At 44.5% G+C, this 17852-nt stretch overlaps 1 protein-coding gene across 5 annotated transcripts; it reads right to left on the reverse strand.

Annotated features, from left to right (window-relative positions):
- Window positions 1–222: 222 nt before the first annotated feature.
- Window positions 223–11471, reverse strand: LOC115022184 (potassium inwardly rectifying channel subfamily J member 10). 5 transcript variants are annotated; one of them, XM_029453099.1, is made up of 6 exons: window positions 11446–11471; window positions 4896–5209; window positions 3171–3382; window positions 2789–2920; window positions 2491–2668; window positions 223–2166 (listed from the first exon to the last, which is right to left on the reverse strand). In XM_029453099.1, the coding sequence occupies exons 1-6, from the start codon at window positions 11454–11456 to the stop codon at window positions 1772–1774; spliced, it is 1242 nt and encodes a 413-aa protein (XP_029308959.1). In that variant the 5' UTR covers window positions 11457–11471; the 3' UTR covers window positions 223–1771. The 5 variants fall into 5 exon arrangements, with proteins under 5 accessions (XP_029308959.1, XP_029308956.1, XP_029308960.1 ...); XM_029453096.1 differs by lacking the exon at window positions 11446–11471 and adding an exon at window positions 10346–10722 and having other exon boundaries at window positions 4896–5241; XM_029453100.1 differs by lacking the exon at window positions 11446–11471 and adding an exon at window positions 10346–10720.
- Between the last annotated feature and the right edge of the window lie 6381 nt (window positions 11472–17852).

A 17852-nucleotide genomic window follows, 5' to 3' on the forward strand; every position in this document is an offset into this window, starting at 1 on the left:
TTGTTTGTCTTATTTGAAGCTGTTGTTCTGCACTTTAATGATTGCACCTATTTGAAGCTCATGTACCTGCAAGATTCTTGCTGTTCGGAGTTGAATCCTCATGATCGTTTGCACTTATTGTAAGTCGCTTTGGACAAAAGCGTCAGCTACATGAACTGTAATGTAATCATGTGTCAACAGGGTGGCTTGTGACTAAATCGTACCTTTGTACTGTACAAGACATGAAACAAAACATGGCCTTTAATAACACGATCAGCTTTATTATTAAACCACTTTAGAGAGATGTCTCATTGAATCGCTCCACTTTAAACATTCCAGAGCTGGATGTTAATTCAAGAAAATGTTACAGATACATGCAATTGCCAACATATTCATATCCGTCGTACTCATCCTCATCATTGTCGCACATCAGAATAGAATCCTTATCAGGGACTTACATCACTTTCACTCTCTCAGCACTCTGGCGGTCCTCCTCGTGTCCTTGTCGCCTAGACGGGGCTTCGAGGAAATCTTCCTTATTAGTTTGACAATGTTAGTAACTCCAAAGATCACATGGACGTACAGAATGCTCCTACTTCACACGGAGCTTCCTCGATGTTTACAGTAACATTCGCAACCCACAAAAAACCTGATTGGCATTTACATCCATGTATGTGCAGCAGCTGTTTGTGATGTAAACACATCTCGTCTGTAAGTGTTGGAGCCACAGAGACAGAGAAACTGCAATTCCAATTAGCTTTGTAGGAAGGAATCTGTTTTTAAGTCGAATCTAACTGCTTCAAATCCAATGAGATTAAATGTATAAGTGCTTTTAGTAGTACTAAAAAACATGTCTTCCAAAGCTAATCTTCCTAAGGTGCAAATGTACATCGTGTACTTACATAAAGTGCTAACTTTCTGTCAATAACAGCCATACGTAACAGAAAAAAAAAGAAATGCCCACACCATCAAGAGATACAAAGCACCATATTCAATCTGAGTTGTGTCTACATTCTAGTTGTAGTGCTACATCAGTTTAACAGAAATTGCTTCAGCTAACATTATACACTGTATTGCCACGTAATTGTCATTTTGTCTTTAATTCGAGTACTTCCGTCATTTAACAGGAAAACATCATGAGAGTTGGGGGTGGGGATTTTTGTGAGTTCTATAAGAACTGGCTTAGAATTACCCATTGGTGTTTTTACAGTAATAAAAGTAAACCAAGATGAAACTCTACATCATATGACTTTTATAAATGTGTAGAGCTTACATATGTGTGTGATAATCGCAATTGTTTTGGAGGAAGTGTAAAAGGTGTTTCCTGCGCACCGTATCGTTCTCGTCTGCCCTTCACATTGGAAAGAAAAACCCACTCATGTTGACTCACATAAGTTTTTCTCTTTGTGATTTGGAGGAAAACCCAAACAAGACTACTGGGGTTTCTGTCATATCCACTGCTGTTGAGTTTAGTTTTGCATCTTGGTTTTTATGTGTATTTCTGTGCAAATAAATATTCAGACTTGTTATTTTCTTTCAAATGTAAATGGTTTCCGCAGTGGAACCAGTTTAAAACATCACAGCAGACGTATGACAGACTTGAAGTTGACCATACAGTAGTCCACGGTCTTCCATATTTTCTTTTTGCATCATTTGGTGCTACTGGGACATAGATATCTTACAAAAGTTCGAAACAGTCTAAAAAGACCGTTACCGAGCTGTTCTGATGTTTCATTCATTTGCTATTGACATTAAACTTGGCAGCCGCTCCCTTCTCAAGCGCTTCATGTGTTCACACGTTGCTGATGCGAACACTGAGAGGAGTGTCTTTGGCCCGGCCACGTTCCTCCCCTCTCTCCCTGTAGCTCTGCTCCAGACGGATCTTCTCTGGATCGGTCACCTCAGGCACAGTCCCGCCCCCGTTGCTCTGGTACCCGTGCTGGGGGCTGGATGGTTTGAAGACGGGCGTGGTCTTGGTCTTGGCCACTTTGTCGAAGAAGGCGAAGTCCGCTACGTATTTGCCCGATGGGGAGAGGGAGACTACAGGGGGAAACTCATAACCCCAGAGAATCTCATCCGGCAGGTAGGAGGTGCGGACCTGGCAGGTGGCGGAGGTCGGTTCAACTGTTGCACTCATGATCACCAGCAGCTCGAAGTCTGCCAACTCTGGATCTGTCCAGCCCCCACCTGTTGCAGGTGAATGACATGAGAGGAGATGGCACATTACCGAGGGGCAGAAGATGAGACACTGCGTTTAGTGTCTTCATTTCAGAGATAAGGTATGATCACAGTGTAAACCCTAACCCTAACCCTAAACTTTCTATACCATCTCACCAAAGCTCACCAAACACTGAAGAGTAAATGTCTTGTATGCAGTTTATCATTATGTCACATGATCTCTCAGTAAATAATCTTTATAACTGTGGGCAACGGCCGGACAACATTTTGGTTTTGAAGCATTCTGGTAGTTTTGACACATCCCCTCTCTCAGCATCTCACCCTCAAACTTACCCTTGGCCGCCCAGGCTCGCAGGGGGCTGTTTTCATCTATGATGTGGTAGAAGGTGAGGGGCAGGATGAGGAAGGGGCTGTCACTGGACATGTCCACTTGAAAGGGCACATTCCTCTGGTCCAGGCGAACTGTCTCGCCCTCCTTGGTCAGAGACGTCTGGAGCAGTTTTCCACTCACCTGGGGGGGAACACAGTTTGATTGCTTAAACACATTACATCACATTTATATTGGAATTTGTAGAGATGGTGCAAATATGTGATAATCTACAGTATACTCTCGATCTCTAAGCACACTTACTTGACAACCAAGCAGGAGACTCTTGCGCATGTTGGCCACCCGGACCATCAGGCAGGGTCGTCCCTCGTGGGTCGACACCACAGCATGCTGGCTAAACTTCACTGTCTCACCTCGCTTCTTTGGCCGAGCAACCTGAGCAGAGAAAAGCTCAATCAGTTCTGGTTCCAGTCTGAGAATCTTTGATGAGACTTGTGTAAGAGTCTTGCACACAACATCGGAACAGATGAATGCACAATGCAAGGAATTGCATGCAGTTGTGCTTTAAAGTAGGAGAGCACACACCTGCTTTTACATGAAAATGCATAAGAAAAAATTAATTCTGTTTTACTTTTAAGGTTCGACGTATATATACGTTGCAGCTGGTAATTTATGCATTGGCTACCTTGGCAAGGAAGGTACCAGTGATGAAGATCTCCATCAGCATCGTGATGACAAGCTGGACGATGAGGAGGATGATGGCAGCTGGACATTCCTCAGTGATGCAGCGAAAACCATAACCAATGGTTGTCTGGGTCTCCAGGGAGAAGAGGAAAGCCCCCGTCAGGGTTTGCATCTGCATCACACAGGGGGTGTGGTTTGACGGAGGGTCGAACTCTGGAGGAACACAGCAAGTTATTCTAACATCTTGTGTTGCTGTACACTTTATTATGGGATTTCATTGATATGCAACTGTCATGCTCAGTTGATCAAACATTGGAAACATCAGTAATGGGGGAGAGCAGGTGTCTTATTGAAAATATGAAATAATTTCCTTCCATAATTAATGTTACATTCTGTACAAAGCTGCTAGTCTGGCAGTGGCTCAGTCAGTAGGGGCTTGGACTGTGAGCCATAAGGTTGCTGGTTCAAGTCACTGACCCAACCTAAAAAAATGGATTGTGACTGCTACTTGGAGAGGTCCCAGTTCACATGGTGCCCTTGAGCAAGGCACTGGACATCCTCATTCCCATTGCTCCCAGGGTACTGTACATTAGCTGCCCTACTAGACTCCTGGTACTAGGATGGGTTAAAAGCAGAGACAACAAGTGGTTTTGTGTTACTGAGTCCCAGGAGAGCGGTTCGCCGTCCAACCACCACCCGGCTGAAAGCTGTGAAACCCGGCTTGAACACGGAAAGTCCTGCGCTGAAGTAAAGAGAAAATATCACAGCGACTACTCACATTTTGCGTATCTCTCAGTAGCAAACGATCTTGCTGTGGGTAAGTTGCGGCTCTCTACGGACATAAACTCAGTAATAAATGTAGTCTACGTTTCATATCATGTGTAAAATTTATCAGCCTTCACCGTTTGAATCGCATATGAACGAAATGCTTGTAGAATCCTTAGTTGTATTTGTATTGTTGATTTAATGTGTGACCGAGTGATATAGAGAAGGTCACATAAAGCTCATTATCAGGCTGTCATTTATAATATATTGTTGGAGTGGTAAGCAGGCCTATTGTTTTTGGATTTTTGGGGAGTTAGGTGGTCCGTGAGTGTCTTTTTTATTGGTTAAGTGATCCTTGGTCTGAAAAAGTTTGAGAAACACTGATGAAGAGGGTTGCTCAGCCACCCCTGCAACACTTCCTGCCGACACGACACTCTGCACCATCACACCACCCCGTTAGTCATCGTCATATTATCACACATATGGTTTTGGAACTTTGTTCATACTTTTTCTTTCTTTCAGTTTTCTTTGGTCTGAAGGACGCTAGAGATGTTCATTGAACTTTTTCAGGCCCTATTGTCCAAAATCACATGTACAGAGGTTTGGCAATGTCACATCACATTTTCTAATTCAGCCAAATGTTTACTCACATAGTTTCAGTTTTATTGCTGAGGATTTGAGATATTGATGAGATTTCTGTTTTGACCCTCGTACAGTGGGGGTGAAAAGAAATACGTTTATGCTGCTAAACATTTTTCTTAAATGTTTTTATGACTGAAGAATGTCCTGGTGATTCTGGATAATGTTTGCTATACTGTAGGTTTTGTTTGGAACTCCTTTCTACTGAAGACATAGTCCCTATGAAAACCATTTACAGCGAGGTCTTTGGATCGTCTACATTGACCACAACATGTTTCTCTGGGAAGACACATTAAACTACCCGTTAACTCCACACTCTCACCAAGTAGGTCTCCATGCACCAGTGCCATCAGATACCACAGCACCCCGAACAGGAACCAGGTCCCTGCAAATGTAGCCGTGAACAGGAAGAACTTGTAGCGCCACTGCATGTCCAGAAACGTTGTCCAGAGGTCACGCATGTACAGAGCACTTCGCCCGCTGACGTGCTCGATGCGCACATTGCTACGCCCATCTTTGGACAGGACGCGCCTCCTCTTCCTCAGAGTCCCGCCCCCACCGGATACGCCACCACCCAGTAAGGGTTTTAAAACATCTGTCTGTGTCTGGGAGTGGCACACCTTCTGAGGGGAGGAGCTACGAGCGGAAGGAGGTGTGGCAGATGTCATCTGGAGAACAACAAAGAAAGAGGAGTTAAATCATGTCTCTGATTAATTAACTTGTTAACTGGCTCATTTGAGATAGTTTAGGGTGGACTGGGAGGTTTTTACTGAAGCGTAGTGGAAGAGGTTGGCAGGATTGATAAATCATATTTTACAGTCTTCACAACTTCAGCAGTACCTCATGATCTGATTAGGATCATGGGGACTTCCTGTCGCATGCGGGTAAAGCTACAAACTGCCCATAATAACTACGCTAGTTTTTGTAACTTCCCCTTCAGCCACCTTCTCTCATTCTCACAGGAAATGCATCTCAAGTGAGCCTCATAACACCAAAAACCAAACATGTGATTAAGTATATTATTAATATGTTGCAAAATAAAATAAAGCAACTGGCAGACAAGTTAACATCAAACTGTTACTTTTATTTATAAAGCGGGGGGGCGCAGTTTTAATCAGCAGAACAAGTCAACCTGAAAGGCTTTGCACACCCACCCAAGTGTCATTGAAATTCTTGGCAAAGGTTTTAGTTTGGTGGAACCGCAGTGGGAGTTTCTTGAGGTTGCCACATTTCCAAATATCAAATTATACTAGAAGAGGTGTGAACTCCAGTCTCATCAATTGGCCCCGAGCCACACATCGAATTCTTTAGGACTAAAATAAAATGCTTGAAAAAAAACTAGCATGTACTTCCTGTAACTCTATTACGTATTCAACCCTAGCATGTAGTGATGAGAGGAGGTTTAACCATCCAGAATAAATAGAAACACTTGCGTGGGTGCACCATGCTTTAGGGATTATACTGAGTGCCGTCTTGTCAGTAGTTTCAAACCAGAAGTGGTGGGTGAGGGCAACTCCCACAGCCTGAGAGAGTTGAGGCAAGCAACCCTAAAACATTGCTCTCTTCAGGCGTTAGGGTCTCAGTACGCTTGAAACTAACTACGTCCTGTAGTCTAAGGCACTCTAAGGCACGGCCGAAACTGTCCTATACGACAAATTGGATAGTTCTCTGGTCATTTGATTAAGTAGGTTGGAGGCTATATAGAGGGGTTTTTTTTCAAGAGAGCTTTAGAGCCCAATAATAAAGTCAGTTTCCTGTCAGCGACTAACAACAAAACATGCAGACCAAAAACCACAAGAGAGAACAGTGATACTGAAACAAAAAAGGAAATAGTGAGTCAGACCTGACACCAGTGGACTGTTCTCAGGTCTAACATGTCAGTGCAAAGTGAAAAGCTTTTGAGTCACACTAGTATATCTTAAAGCCTTCTGATGATTTAACATTAAATGTTGTATGGCACCAAGATGCTGAATCCTGATCACCTCAGTGATGCCCTCACTTTCCCTCAAGCGCCATCTTCAGGTGGAAAGTTAAATGTGTCCAATACTTTAGTTTATCACCACATACCTGCAGAATAATGAAATTCTCAGCCTCAGCTTTACTTTATGTTTAATGCTAAACGTTAGCTAACAGGCTAAACTTCGATGGTGAACGTTGGAAACATTAAACATCAGGATGTTACTGTTTTCACTGTGAGTCTGTTAGTAAGAAGACTGTGAGCGCTGAGGATTAAACAAAAACTTTCTACTTAAACGTTTTATAATTACACATCTCTGTGTCTGTAGATTCTTCTATGGTCATGATTACAGGATAAAATACTTGATAAGAAGTGTAAAAGCAGTTCCTGTTCAGCTGATATGTTAAGGCCTTTAATGACATTTAGATTAGAAGACCTACAATCAGAAATCATTTGGTAAAATTAAGAGTTGTGTGTTGCATTAGTGATATCTACAGGGCTGATTCTGAGTGTATTATTGTCTTAAAACTGCAAATATACACCCAACACCCAACAACTATAGTGTATATACTGTACGTTACAGTAATATATGTGTTTTTAGTGAGACTGTGGGATGTTTTAATGAATGTGTGCCCTTGTCATAACATGCAGATGCTCCCCCCCCCCCCCTCGTCACACACAGACAGACAGTTACTGTAAGTCCAAACATTTGACTCGCTCACTTACGTCCAACAAATCATGTAGGCCAGTAGGAAGAGAATGACCCACAAAAGGAACAAGATAAGGAAAAGAGAAGAGAAAAGGAGAAATAGCAGATTTAGGATGAAGATGCTCGGAAACAAACCCTCCACACAGACTCTCATCTGTCTGCAGGAGGAGAGAGGAGGAACTTCAATGAATGAATTAAGGAAAGAAATCTCTGTCCGAAACTATCTGGATAAAGTTTAAGTCTTTACTGTTGAGGCCTTTAGTGGACAAAGAGTGAACTTCTGACTGGTAACTGGAGACGGCGGTAAGAGTTTAGTAGGAAAAGAGCCAAAGTCTGACTTTCTGGATGTCTTGCTCAGGACTGTTTTTTTTTCCATCCGGACACAGTGGTCCTTTTGCAGCCCTCACAAGTTCTCTCTGTTTCTCTTTCTCACACACATTAATGCAAAACAACCCTGATAAACCAGTTGATAACAGTGCACTATATGGCCAAAAGTACATGGACACCCTGACATTACGCTTTATATGTGATTGTTGAACATTCGCTTCCAGCCTCCTCTCTTCTGGTTTCAGGCTTTGCACAGGATGTTGGAACCTGGCTGCAGGGATTCGCTCCCATTCAGCCACATAATGAAGATGATGAGTGATAAGAATCTCAACATCGAATCCGATCCCCTGCATGCAGAGGTGGACGGGGTACTTGTTTTTCTTTCCGCTAATACTGATGCTGCAGCTGGTGAGGAGGAGCTTTTTAATAACCTAATGTACGGCTGTGGAGCTTGTGAATTTCACCAAGAGATCAATAAAGTTTATCCTAACCTGAAAATAATACATGGTAACTTATATGTATGTAATATTTCATCTGTTTTGGCCTTTCAAAATAAAATTTAAGTAGTAAGTGGAAGTCAGTCACTTCTCAGATCAGCCCAAAGGTGTTGCACGGGGTTGAGGTCAGTGATCTGTGCAGACAAGTCAAGTTCTTCCACATCTATCATGAAAAGAAGATTAAAACCTCTCTGGACTTCGCTCTGTGCACGGGGGTTAAAAACATGATTCATTTCTTTATTTGGACCACAATGACGGAGCAAGTGCGAAAACCACCCCTGGACTAAAGACAGAGGCGTCCACATACATTCTGCCACATACGGTGTTAATGGAAGTATCTTCTATACAATGTTGTTCATTGTTTACATAACCCATGAGCTTTAATTACATCACACTTAGTGATTATGGAAGAGTGAGCTCCATAATCACAGCGACACCATTGATACTCGTTCAACTCTGCATCTCTTCTGATCTCCAGAGAGGCAAACAGCTTCCAGCACAGACACACATCAGATAACTGATCACTGATAACTCATCGAGCAGATGAGACGAAGATATATTTTGACCAACCTCTTCAGTAGGATGTATTCCATCTCCATGGCAACGCGACAACTTTTACTGCACTGCCGTGCCTCAGTGAGCCGGATCCAAAAACTGAATCAAAACTTTTTCTTTTGCCAAACAAAGGGGAGCCAAATGTTTTTCTGATCTCTCTCTCTCTCTCTCTCTCTCCCTCTCTCTCTCTCTCTCTCTCTCTCTCTCTCTCTCTCTCTCTCCCTCTCTCTCTCTCTCTCTCTTCTCTCTCTCTCTCTGTCTCTCTCTTTTCTGCTTTCCTCTTCCTCTCTCCTTCCTTCTCTCTCCTCTGTGTACACAGGAATGCTTTGTTAGGGGCTGAGATAAAAGAAACAAAAGACACCATTGACAAAAACGACTCTGTGCCCATCCATGTGTGTGTGTGTGTGTGTGTGTGTGTGTGTGTGTGTGTGTGTGTGTGTGTGTGTGTGTGTGTGTGTGTGTGTGTGATTATGTGAGAGTGGGATTGCAATTACATGCGTATTTCTACAAATGTGCGTGTGTATGTGACTAAAGGCGTACATGTGTGATTTTGTACGTGTGTTGGTCTGCAATTATTTGAAAAAGAGTGCACAATTATATGTGTGTGTGTGTGTGTGTGTGTGTGTGTGTGTGTGTGAGATGAGTGAAAGGGAAAACGAGAGAACGAAAGAGAGGAAGGGAGAAGGAGAGAGAGAGAGAGAGAGATCTGTGACAAAAGGCCTCGTTAGTATTCTGGAGTGAGGAGTTATCCCCCTTCATCTCTCCCTCTCCGTCTCCACCTCACACACACACACACACACACTCTTTCTCTCCCCCATCAGTTGGTTTTGCTCTTACCTTCCTTTCATCTTTCTTTTCCTTATATATTGATTTCTCTTTACCAGCAGTAACAGAACAGCGCGAATAAGATGATGTATTACTTTGTTTAACAGTAAATAACTTCCTCCGCGTGTCTCCCGCTCTTTCTGCTGCAGTTCATATCATTTATGTTCCTCCTGGTATCAGATCAAAAACTGCCAACGCTGTGAAGTAAACTTGCATAAATACAAGAAAGAAAATTTTCAAAATAGGACATTGATTAAAGTTGAGAGAGTTTCGGGGTCTTCAGGAAGTTTAATAACTTCTTGATTGATTTATTGATTAAATGTGAGACTGAAACACACTAACGTTTGTTCCCTTGTGCTCCCACAACATCTTACAAATAAAAAGTCTTTGTTTATTTAACTAATGTTGTGAACTGATTTCTGCTCAATTTTCTTTTTATCTCAGAAACTTTTAAAGCTTTATTCTATTTTCTTTGCTGCATAAATAATAACACAAGATAATACGAGCTCTAAAATCAGATGTTCTGATTGGATGTGATTTTAGTTTTCCATGGACTCGTTCAAATCATAATTTTTAAACTTAACTTTTTAAAAATTGTCAAATTAGAAATTCTATTTTTATTTTTTTTATAGTTTTTCCAGTGAATATATAAATTGCCAGCGGAAATAATGCAATATAACTACGTAAATACATATATATATAAGTTGATTTAAAAAAAAAAAAAAAAAACATAAATTACCGAATCAGAGCTATAAATCTTTACTACGATACACACATGATCCAGGAAGGAACCAAGAAACTTACCATAACAGTACAAGAAAACATTTCAAAAGTCTTTATTTGAGAAACAAATATATTTTGTTGCCATGCCTTAGGCATTTCTATTGCAATAATTTGCTTACCTTTACAGCTGGAATTGCAATCTAATTGACCCGTGCAGAGAGGAGTTAGGAGACCGGAGCCTCAGCTTTTCGTCCACATGTCTGCTTTGTTGTGATATGCATGCTCACGCCATACAACTGGGACTGTAACTCTGCAGGAAAAGTAACTTCAGCAGCCTGCATCCAACGACACTGATACACCATTGAGGAGAGTTATGGAGACAGTCATTGGCTCATCGGGCTCCTGTTTCTGATCCGAAGCCCGGTCTCACTGCTCGCAAATTCTTCCCAAAGAGACAGGACTTTGCTTTATAAGAGGCATCACTCTCTCACTTTTACTCTTTCCCTGTGTGTCTCTCTCTCTCTCACTCCTGAATTCCTGTGTTGTCCTCCCCATGTCTGTGTAATTGCTGAAATAATTGATCGCCACTCCCACCAGTTTCAATTCCGAATCAGAATAACACGAGGGACCACAAACGCATCATACTGTGGCGTTGAAAAGTGGGTTGAAAAGAATTAGGGTTCAAAATACTACTTTTTGTTTCATCATGGTTTGTTGCATCACTCCCTCAAATCCCAACTGCTCCAAAAATGTGCACATAAATTCTCTCTCTCTTACACACACACACACACACACGCACAGATAGATGTTTGAGGCCTTACATGCGCATTCTATACAAATTCAATGCAGCACACATGCCAACAAACAACCCCAACAGACCACCCCCTGCAGCACACATACACACACACACACACACACTCACTCTTTTAAGGGGCATCACAGAGCCCCCTATTCACAACTTCTGTGCCCGCCGTTTGCTGTGTCCAAGAGCGTCTGTACTGAGCGTCCTGTTAAGCTCAAACACATAAAGAGGGACGTTCGTGAGGTGAATACGGCCCGTTATCCGGCCTCAGGAGAGGGTGACAAAGCATTATTTAATTGAAAGAGGGAGAGGTGGAGGGAGTTGATGAGTACCTCTGGTTCAATGTGCTGAAGGGTCTGATGTAAAGGTCTTTTTGTTTATTATTTCTGCATTGTTTTTATGTGTTGTTAAACAGCCATGTACCTACGATACACATTGAATGATGTTAGAAAAGAAGGAGGCGTATTTAGTGTATACCAGAGCAGCATCCTTGGAGCTTGAAGAGATTCAGTTTCCTCCTCAAAAGCACCTCAGTGGAGAGGTTGTGTAGTTGGACGTCAACACGGGGAACGTGAGCTCTCGTGTCGGAGCCCTGACATGTCGTTCACTTGCTCTGTTGCACTTTGATGCGCTCCACCTGCAGGGGATAGAAGTGTGTTCACACACCACAAAGTGTAGATCCTACACTTCCCATAATGCAACTTGATAGCATCTTTCACTAGAGCAGGGGTTGGGAACCTTTTTGGCTGGGAGAGCCATAAAAGCCAAATATTTTTAAATGGATTTCCTTGAGAGCCATATATTTAATAAAATTGGGTTTTCATGTCTCCGAGTACTAAAAGCGCTATCAGTGTTTCCCCTACCATTGTCTGTGCGCCGGTTTTGGTAATTAAATCAATGCATGGCACAACCACGGGCAAAGATATATTTGAGGAAGTATCTAAATGTGTGCGAAATGAAACTGCCCCAGGACAAACTGACAGGACTGACGACAGATGGAGCGCCTTAGATGCGCGGTGAAAAGAGTGGATTAGTTGGATGCGGGAGAAGATGCAGCTGATGGTGTATCGCTGCATCATACACCAGGAAGTGCTGTGTTGTAATGCTCTGGAAATGGAACATGTAATAAGCACCGGACATGTATGATGCAGTGAGAGCTTTCTAAGCCAAGCTGCCTGTGAGAGACTCTGATGCAGCAAGGAAACTTTGGTCACTGCGTGTTTCCAAACACTGACAAACCATCTCCACCGCTGTGTTCCCGTCTGCGCATTTGCCGACTTTGCAGCTCAGAAATTAAAAATGAACTGCTCAGCAATCCGTTTGCAGTTGGCGTGGAAACAGCACATGTGAACTTCCAAATGGAGCTGATTGACCTCCAGTGTAATAATAATAAGCTTTAATAAGCTTTATTTGTATAGCACCTTTCATACAAGAATTGCAGCCCAAAGTGCTTCACAGCAGAAACATAACAATTAGTACAAGATTAGACAGAATAAGAGCATTTACAGTACAATAATCACAGTGTTGATGTACATGAGTCTGAAGTACCATTACAAAAAATAACAGAATTAAAATAGTATAAAATAGAATTAAAATAGTATAAAATAACATTGGCACATCATTTTTGTAAATGTTTTAAGCTATCAGGGCCATATTTTGAAAATATGAGATCAACAATGGGCCCCTGTGGCCCTTTAACTGGTTTACTCTCTTTGCTACCCATTCCTGGTAGTCTTTGTATTTCCGTTTACAGTGTCGACCTCTTTATTGACCTTTTAACGTATAAAACACAGACGTCTCCGTGAGTCCAGATTCTTTTGGCAAAATCTTGGTTAAAGCCCGCTTCATAAACAAACCCCTGTTTGTTAAGTTTTGAAACCTATCGGTTAAAGCCAGTTTTTCTCCAATATATTCTTTAATCTTTCACTTTTCCACTAATTGTGTAAAGAACATGTAAACACATTTATCAGAGAAACGTCTATTTGATCTCAATGTTAACACTCAACATTCAATGTTAAACCAGTAATAATTCACTATTAAAAGGCTAACGTAAAGAGATATGTTTTTAGCTTACTTTTGAAGATATTGAGCGAGCTTGCCTCCCTAATGTCTGCAGGTAAAGTGTTCCATAGCTTTGGTGTATAATTGATAAAGGCTGCATCCCCAATTTTCTTTTGGATGTTTCTGGGAACATTTAATAAACCAGTAGCGGATGATCGTAATGTTCTTGGGGGAACATAGTTTATTAAAGAGTTGGCAGTGTAACTTGGTGCGGTTCCGTTTAGGGCTTTGTATACAAGAAGGAGGACCATAAAATCAATTCTAAAAGTTACTGGAAGCCAGTGTAGAGTGGCTAACACTGGACTGATGTGGTCTCTCCTCTTGGTTCTAGTCAGTAGCCTCGCTGCAGCGATTTGGATGAGCTGAAGTCTCTCCGTTGTTTTGTTTGGGAGGCCGGTAAAGAGTGCATTACAGGGAACTAAAGGCTAGAGTTCCTGAATCTAAAGTTGCAACCAAGGATGACTATGCATTTGCTTGTCACGGCAACTAAACTGTAATAATGCACCACTACTTCTGTATTTATTTTTAAAAAGTAGCTCAAAATTCAACTTTTTAATTGATGTGCATAGTTGGTGTGATGATGAGTCACCTCAACATGTCCCACTGATGTATGTGCCTGACTTGACACATGACATGTGGCCTGAGAGAGGATCAGCTGTGTATCACTTCCTCTGTGCTGCAAGCTGTGTGTGTGTGTTGTGTGTGTCTGTATGCGCGTGTGTGTGTCAGGGTCAGTAAGTGCGTTTGGCTCTTGTCACTGGTGGTGTTGGTAGACTTACCTCTGTTTTAATTCATCCTTAGAAACTCTCTTTCTGCCTCTCTCCAGCCTTTCCTGCAGCTCCCGTCTCTTGCATATTTATTGGTTGTTTTGCTCGCTGTATCGCTTCCGTCCTGCGCCGTCCTCGGTGTCCTCGGTGTCCCAGTTGAGGTAAAAACACTGACATGAGAGAGTCAGAGAGAGTTTAGAGACCTGCTGCGATTTTCATGAAGCATTTGTTCAGGAACGTATCTTTGTTTCTGTCTACCAGGCAATATTGTCACGGTGGGAAAAAGGTGAGGACTCAAATGCAAGACGGCAGACGAGGAGATTAACAAAAAGAGGGTTTTATTCCAAAAAAGCTTACGAAATTACAAAATAAGGCAAAAAGTAAAACTTTAAACACAAACCGGGACGACACGGGAAGCACGAGGAAGCACAAGGAGACATCTGCAAGGGTGACACTTAGATGACGAACTGACAAGGAACACTGGGATAGACAGGGATATGTACACAAAAACACTAAACGAGGGGAACGAGACACAGCTGGGGAGAGAAGCTAAAAGTGGCAAACAAGGAGGTCCCCGCTCTGGAGGCTGGACAGCAGGCCGGCGAAGTGGACGGGGCTGCTCAGGAGGTCGGCGGAGAGGCAGGGCTGGATGCGGTCGGAGCCGCTCAGGAGGTTGAAGGAGAGGCCGGGCAGGATGCGGGCGGAGCCGCTCAGGAGGCTGGTCTGGTGGCGGCCAGAGCCGCTCAGGAGGCTGGTCTGGAGGCGGCCAGAGCCGCTCAGGAGGCCGGCGGATAGGCCAGGCTGGAGGCGGCCGGTGCCGCTCAGGAGGCTGGGCTGGAGGCGGCCGGTGCCGCTCAGGAGGCTGGGCTGGAGGCAGCCAGAGCCGCTCAGGAGGCCGGGCTGGAGGTCGCCGGTGCTGTTCAGGAGGCCGGCAGAGAGGCCGGGCCGGAGGTCGGCGGAGCCGCTCAGGAGGCCAGAAGAGAGGCCGGGCTGGAGGTCGGCGGAGCCGCTCAGGAGGCCAGGCTGGAGGCGGGCGTGGAGTCCGAGCTGGAGAAAGCACTAGGGTCTGGAGAGGAGAGGGGATTGAAGGGGTCTCGGGAAGAGAGGGGATCGAAGGGGTCTCGGGAAGAGAGGGGAGCGAAGGGGTCTCGGGAAGAGAGGGGAGCGAAGGGGTTGGGGTCTGGAGGGACAGAGGGAGCACAGGGGCTGGAGTCTCGAGGGACGGAGGGAGCACAGGGGCTGGAGTCTCGAGGGGCAAAAGGAGCACAGGGGCTGGGGTCTCGGGGGCAAAAGGAGCACAGGAGCTGGGGTCTCGAGTTGCAAAGGGAGCACAGGGGCTGGGGTCTCGAGGAGCAACGGGAGCACAGGGGCTGAGGTCTCGAAGGGCAACGGGAGCACAGGGGCTGGGGTCTCGGGGGGCAAAGGGAGCACAGGGGCTGGGGTCTCGAGGGACAGCTGGAGAACAGCTGGGGTCTCGAGGGGCAGCTGGGGAACAGCTGGGGCCTTGAGGGCAGCTGGGAACAGCTGGGGCCTTGAGGGGCAGCTGGGGAACAGCTGGGGCCTCGAGGGGCAGCTGGGGAACAGCTGGGGTCTGCAGCAGTCCGGCATTAGCTGGAGCGGATGTCTGCAGAGATCCAGCAGCAGGGACGGGGGTGTGCGGAGGTCCGGCAGCGGGGACGGGGGTCTGCGGATGTCTGGCAGCGGGAGTCTGCGGCTGTCTAGCAGCAGCGGCTGTCTGGCAGCAGCGGCTGTCTGGCAGCAGCGGCTGTCTGGCAGCAGCGGCTGTCTGGCAGCGAGAGTCTGACGCGGCCCTGCAGCGGGAACAGGGGGCTGTCGCGGCCCGGCAGCAGAAACAGGGGGTTGTCGCGGCCCGGCAGCAGAAACAGGGGGCTGTTGCGGCCCGGCAGCGGAAACAGGGGGCTGTCGCGGCCCGGCAGCGGAAACAGGGGGCTGACGCGGCCAGGCAGCAGAAACAGGGGGCTGTCGCGGCCCGGCAGCAGGAACTGGAGGCTGTCGCAGCCCGGCAGTGGAAACAGGGGGCTGTCGCGGCCCGGCAGCGGAAACAGGAGTCTGCTGTAGTCTGGGAGACCTGGAAGTCCCCTGGAGACTCCGAGGACCTCCCAAGGCCAGGCGAGTGCCCAGAAATGGCTCAGGGACTGGGGTCTGGTGGGCCCGACTGGAGAAGGGGGTTGCCGCAGCTCGGCAAAAGGAAGTGGAGTGGAAGGATCGGCAGAGTTAGGCTGGCAAGGTGGAGTGTCCACAAAATCCTGAAGCCACTCAGGTAAAAGGCTCTTCAACTCTGGCTTCTTAGCCACCTTTTTTCTCGCCAATCCAGGCGCAGCCTGTCGCATCCTCCAAGAGGGGTTTCGCTTCCACTCACCAAAAATTATAATTAAAGTGTACACTAAATCATAGGTCTCCTCGTCCATGACATCTGCTGAGTCCATGTTTCTAGTCAGTTCGTACTGTCACGGTGGGGAAAAGGTGAGGACTCAAACGTAAAACGGCAGACGAGGAGATTAACAAAAAGAGGGGTTTATTCCAAAAAAGCTTACAAAATTACAAAATAAGGCAAAAAGTAAAACTTTAAACACAAACCGGGACGACACGGGGAGCACGAAGGAGCACGAGGGAGCACGAGGGAGCACGAGGGAGCACGAGGAGACATCAACAACAGGGGTGACACTTAGATGACGAACTGACAAGGAACACTGGGACAGACAGGGATATATACACACAGATACACGCAGACACTAAACGAGGGGAACGAGACACAGCTGGGGAGAGAAGCTAAAATACAAGGGCAGGGTGAACGGACACAGGAGGAACAAATCAACAATCACAGAGAGAAAATACACAGACAGGAAGTACAACTAGACATGACACAAGGGGGAGTGAATACTTCAAAATAAAACAGGATATACAAAATCACGATCATGACAAATATGTAATTAACTCATCAGCCTTTCATTCATCCCATTGAACATGCAGTAGATAAAACATAATATTTTGTACGATAGAATATTATCTATTTATATCCATCTATCTTTTTTTGAATGCCAAAATCTATAGCCAAAAGCATTCTTAATAAAACTGAATAACTATGTAATAAGCCTTCATGTAAGTACTACAGTTTCATTCTTGTTTACAATTAATAACTACAGAGGACTGTTGTGGCATTAGTTCTTCAGTGACTCTGGTATTACATGGTAATACAAAGTGTGCATGCAGACGTTGCTCAAGGATGTGAAATGTTTTACCACCTCCACACTCAGCCAGCAGGTGGCACTATATAACAGATTTAGTTTTTTCATTTGCAGGAGGACTTCCTGTGTGTGTGTTTATAAACTTTAACTTAAACTTTATTGATTTAGACAGCGCCCTTCGTGCATTTCGTGTGTGTGTGTGTGTTTATAAACTTTAACTTAAACTTTATTGATTTAGACAGCGCCTTTCGTGCATGAACATAGCACCTGTGTGTGTGTGTGTGTGTGTGTGTGTGTGTGTGTGTGTGTGTGTGTGTGTGTGTGTGTGTGTGTGTGTGTGTGTGTGTGTGTGTGTGTGCTTCCCAGACATTCTCAGGACGGCTGTTCTTTCCCGTGTGAAAGCTTCGGTCTGCTCACCTGGATGAAGATGCGAGTAAAACAAACAAGCAGACAAAATAATCGACTGTTCAAAACAACATTTGCATATGTGTATGAAGGTTTGAAAATAAAACTGTGAGCTCACATAAGTGCATTTCAAACATGTTTGGGTTTGTTTTTATTTCTGGAATGTGTACTTTAATATTACATAACATAACATATGATATTTGCATTTGAAATTGGCTCTTTGGTTTGCATATGATGTCAAAACATAAGCGTTTTATCTTGTTTTTGCATTTCTGTACAGATACAGAAACAATTCAAATGCGTAATAAAATAATCTGATCTAAAAAAGGTCTACAAGATGCATTTCCCATATTTACTACACTTTCAGTCTTAAATACAGAAGTGTTAGATACATGAGTTCTACTAAATAACCATGAAGGTCACAGAAATAATCCTGGTGCAATGA

The sequence above is a fragment of the Cottoperca gobio genome, chromosome 17, assembly GCF_900634415.1.
Source record: "Cottoperca gobio chromosome 17, fCotGob3.1, whole genome shotgun sequence".
Lineage (NCBI taxonomy): Eukaryota > Metazoa > Chordata > Actinopteri > Perciformes > Bovichtidae > Cottoperca > Cottoperca gobio.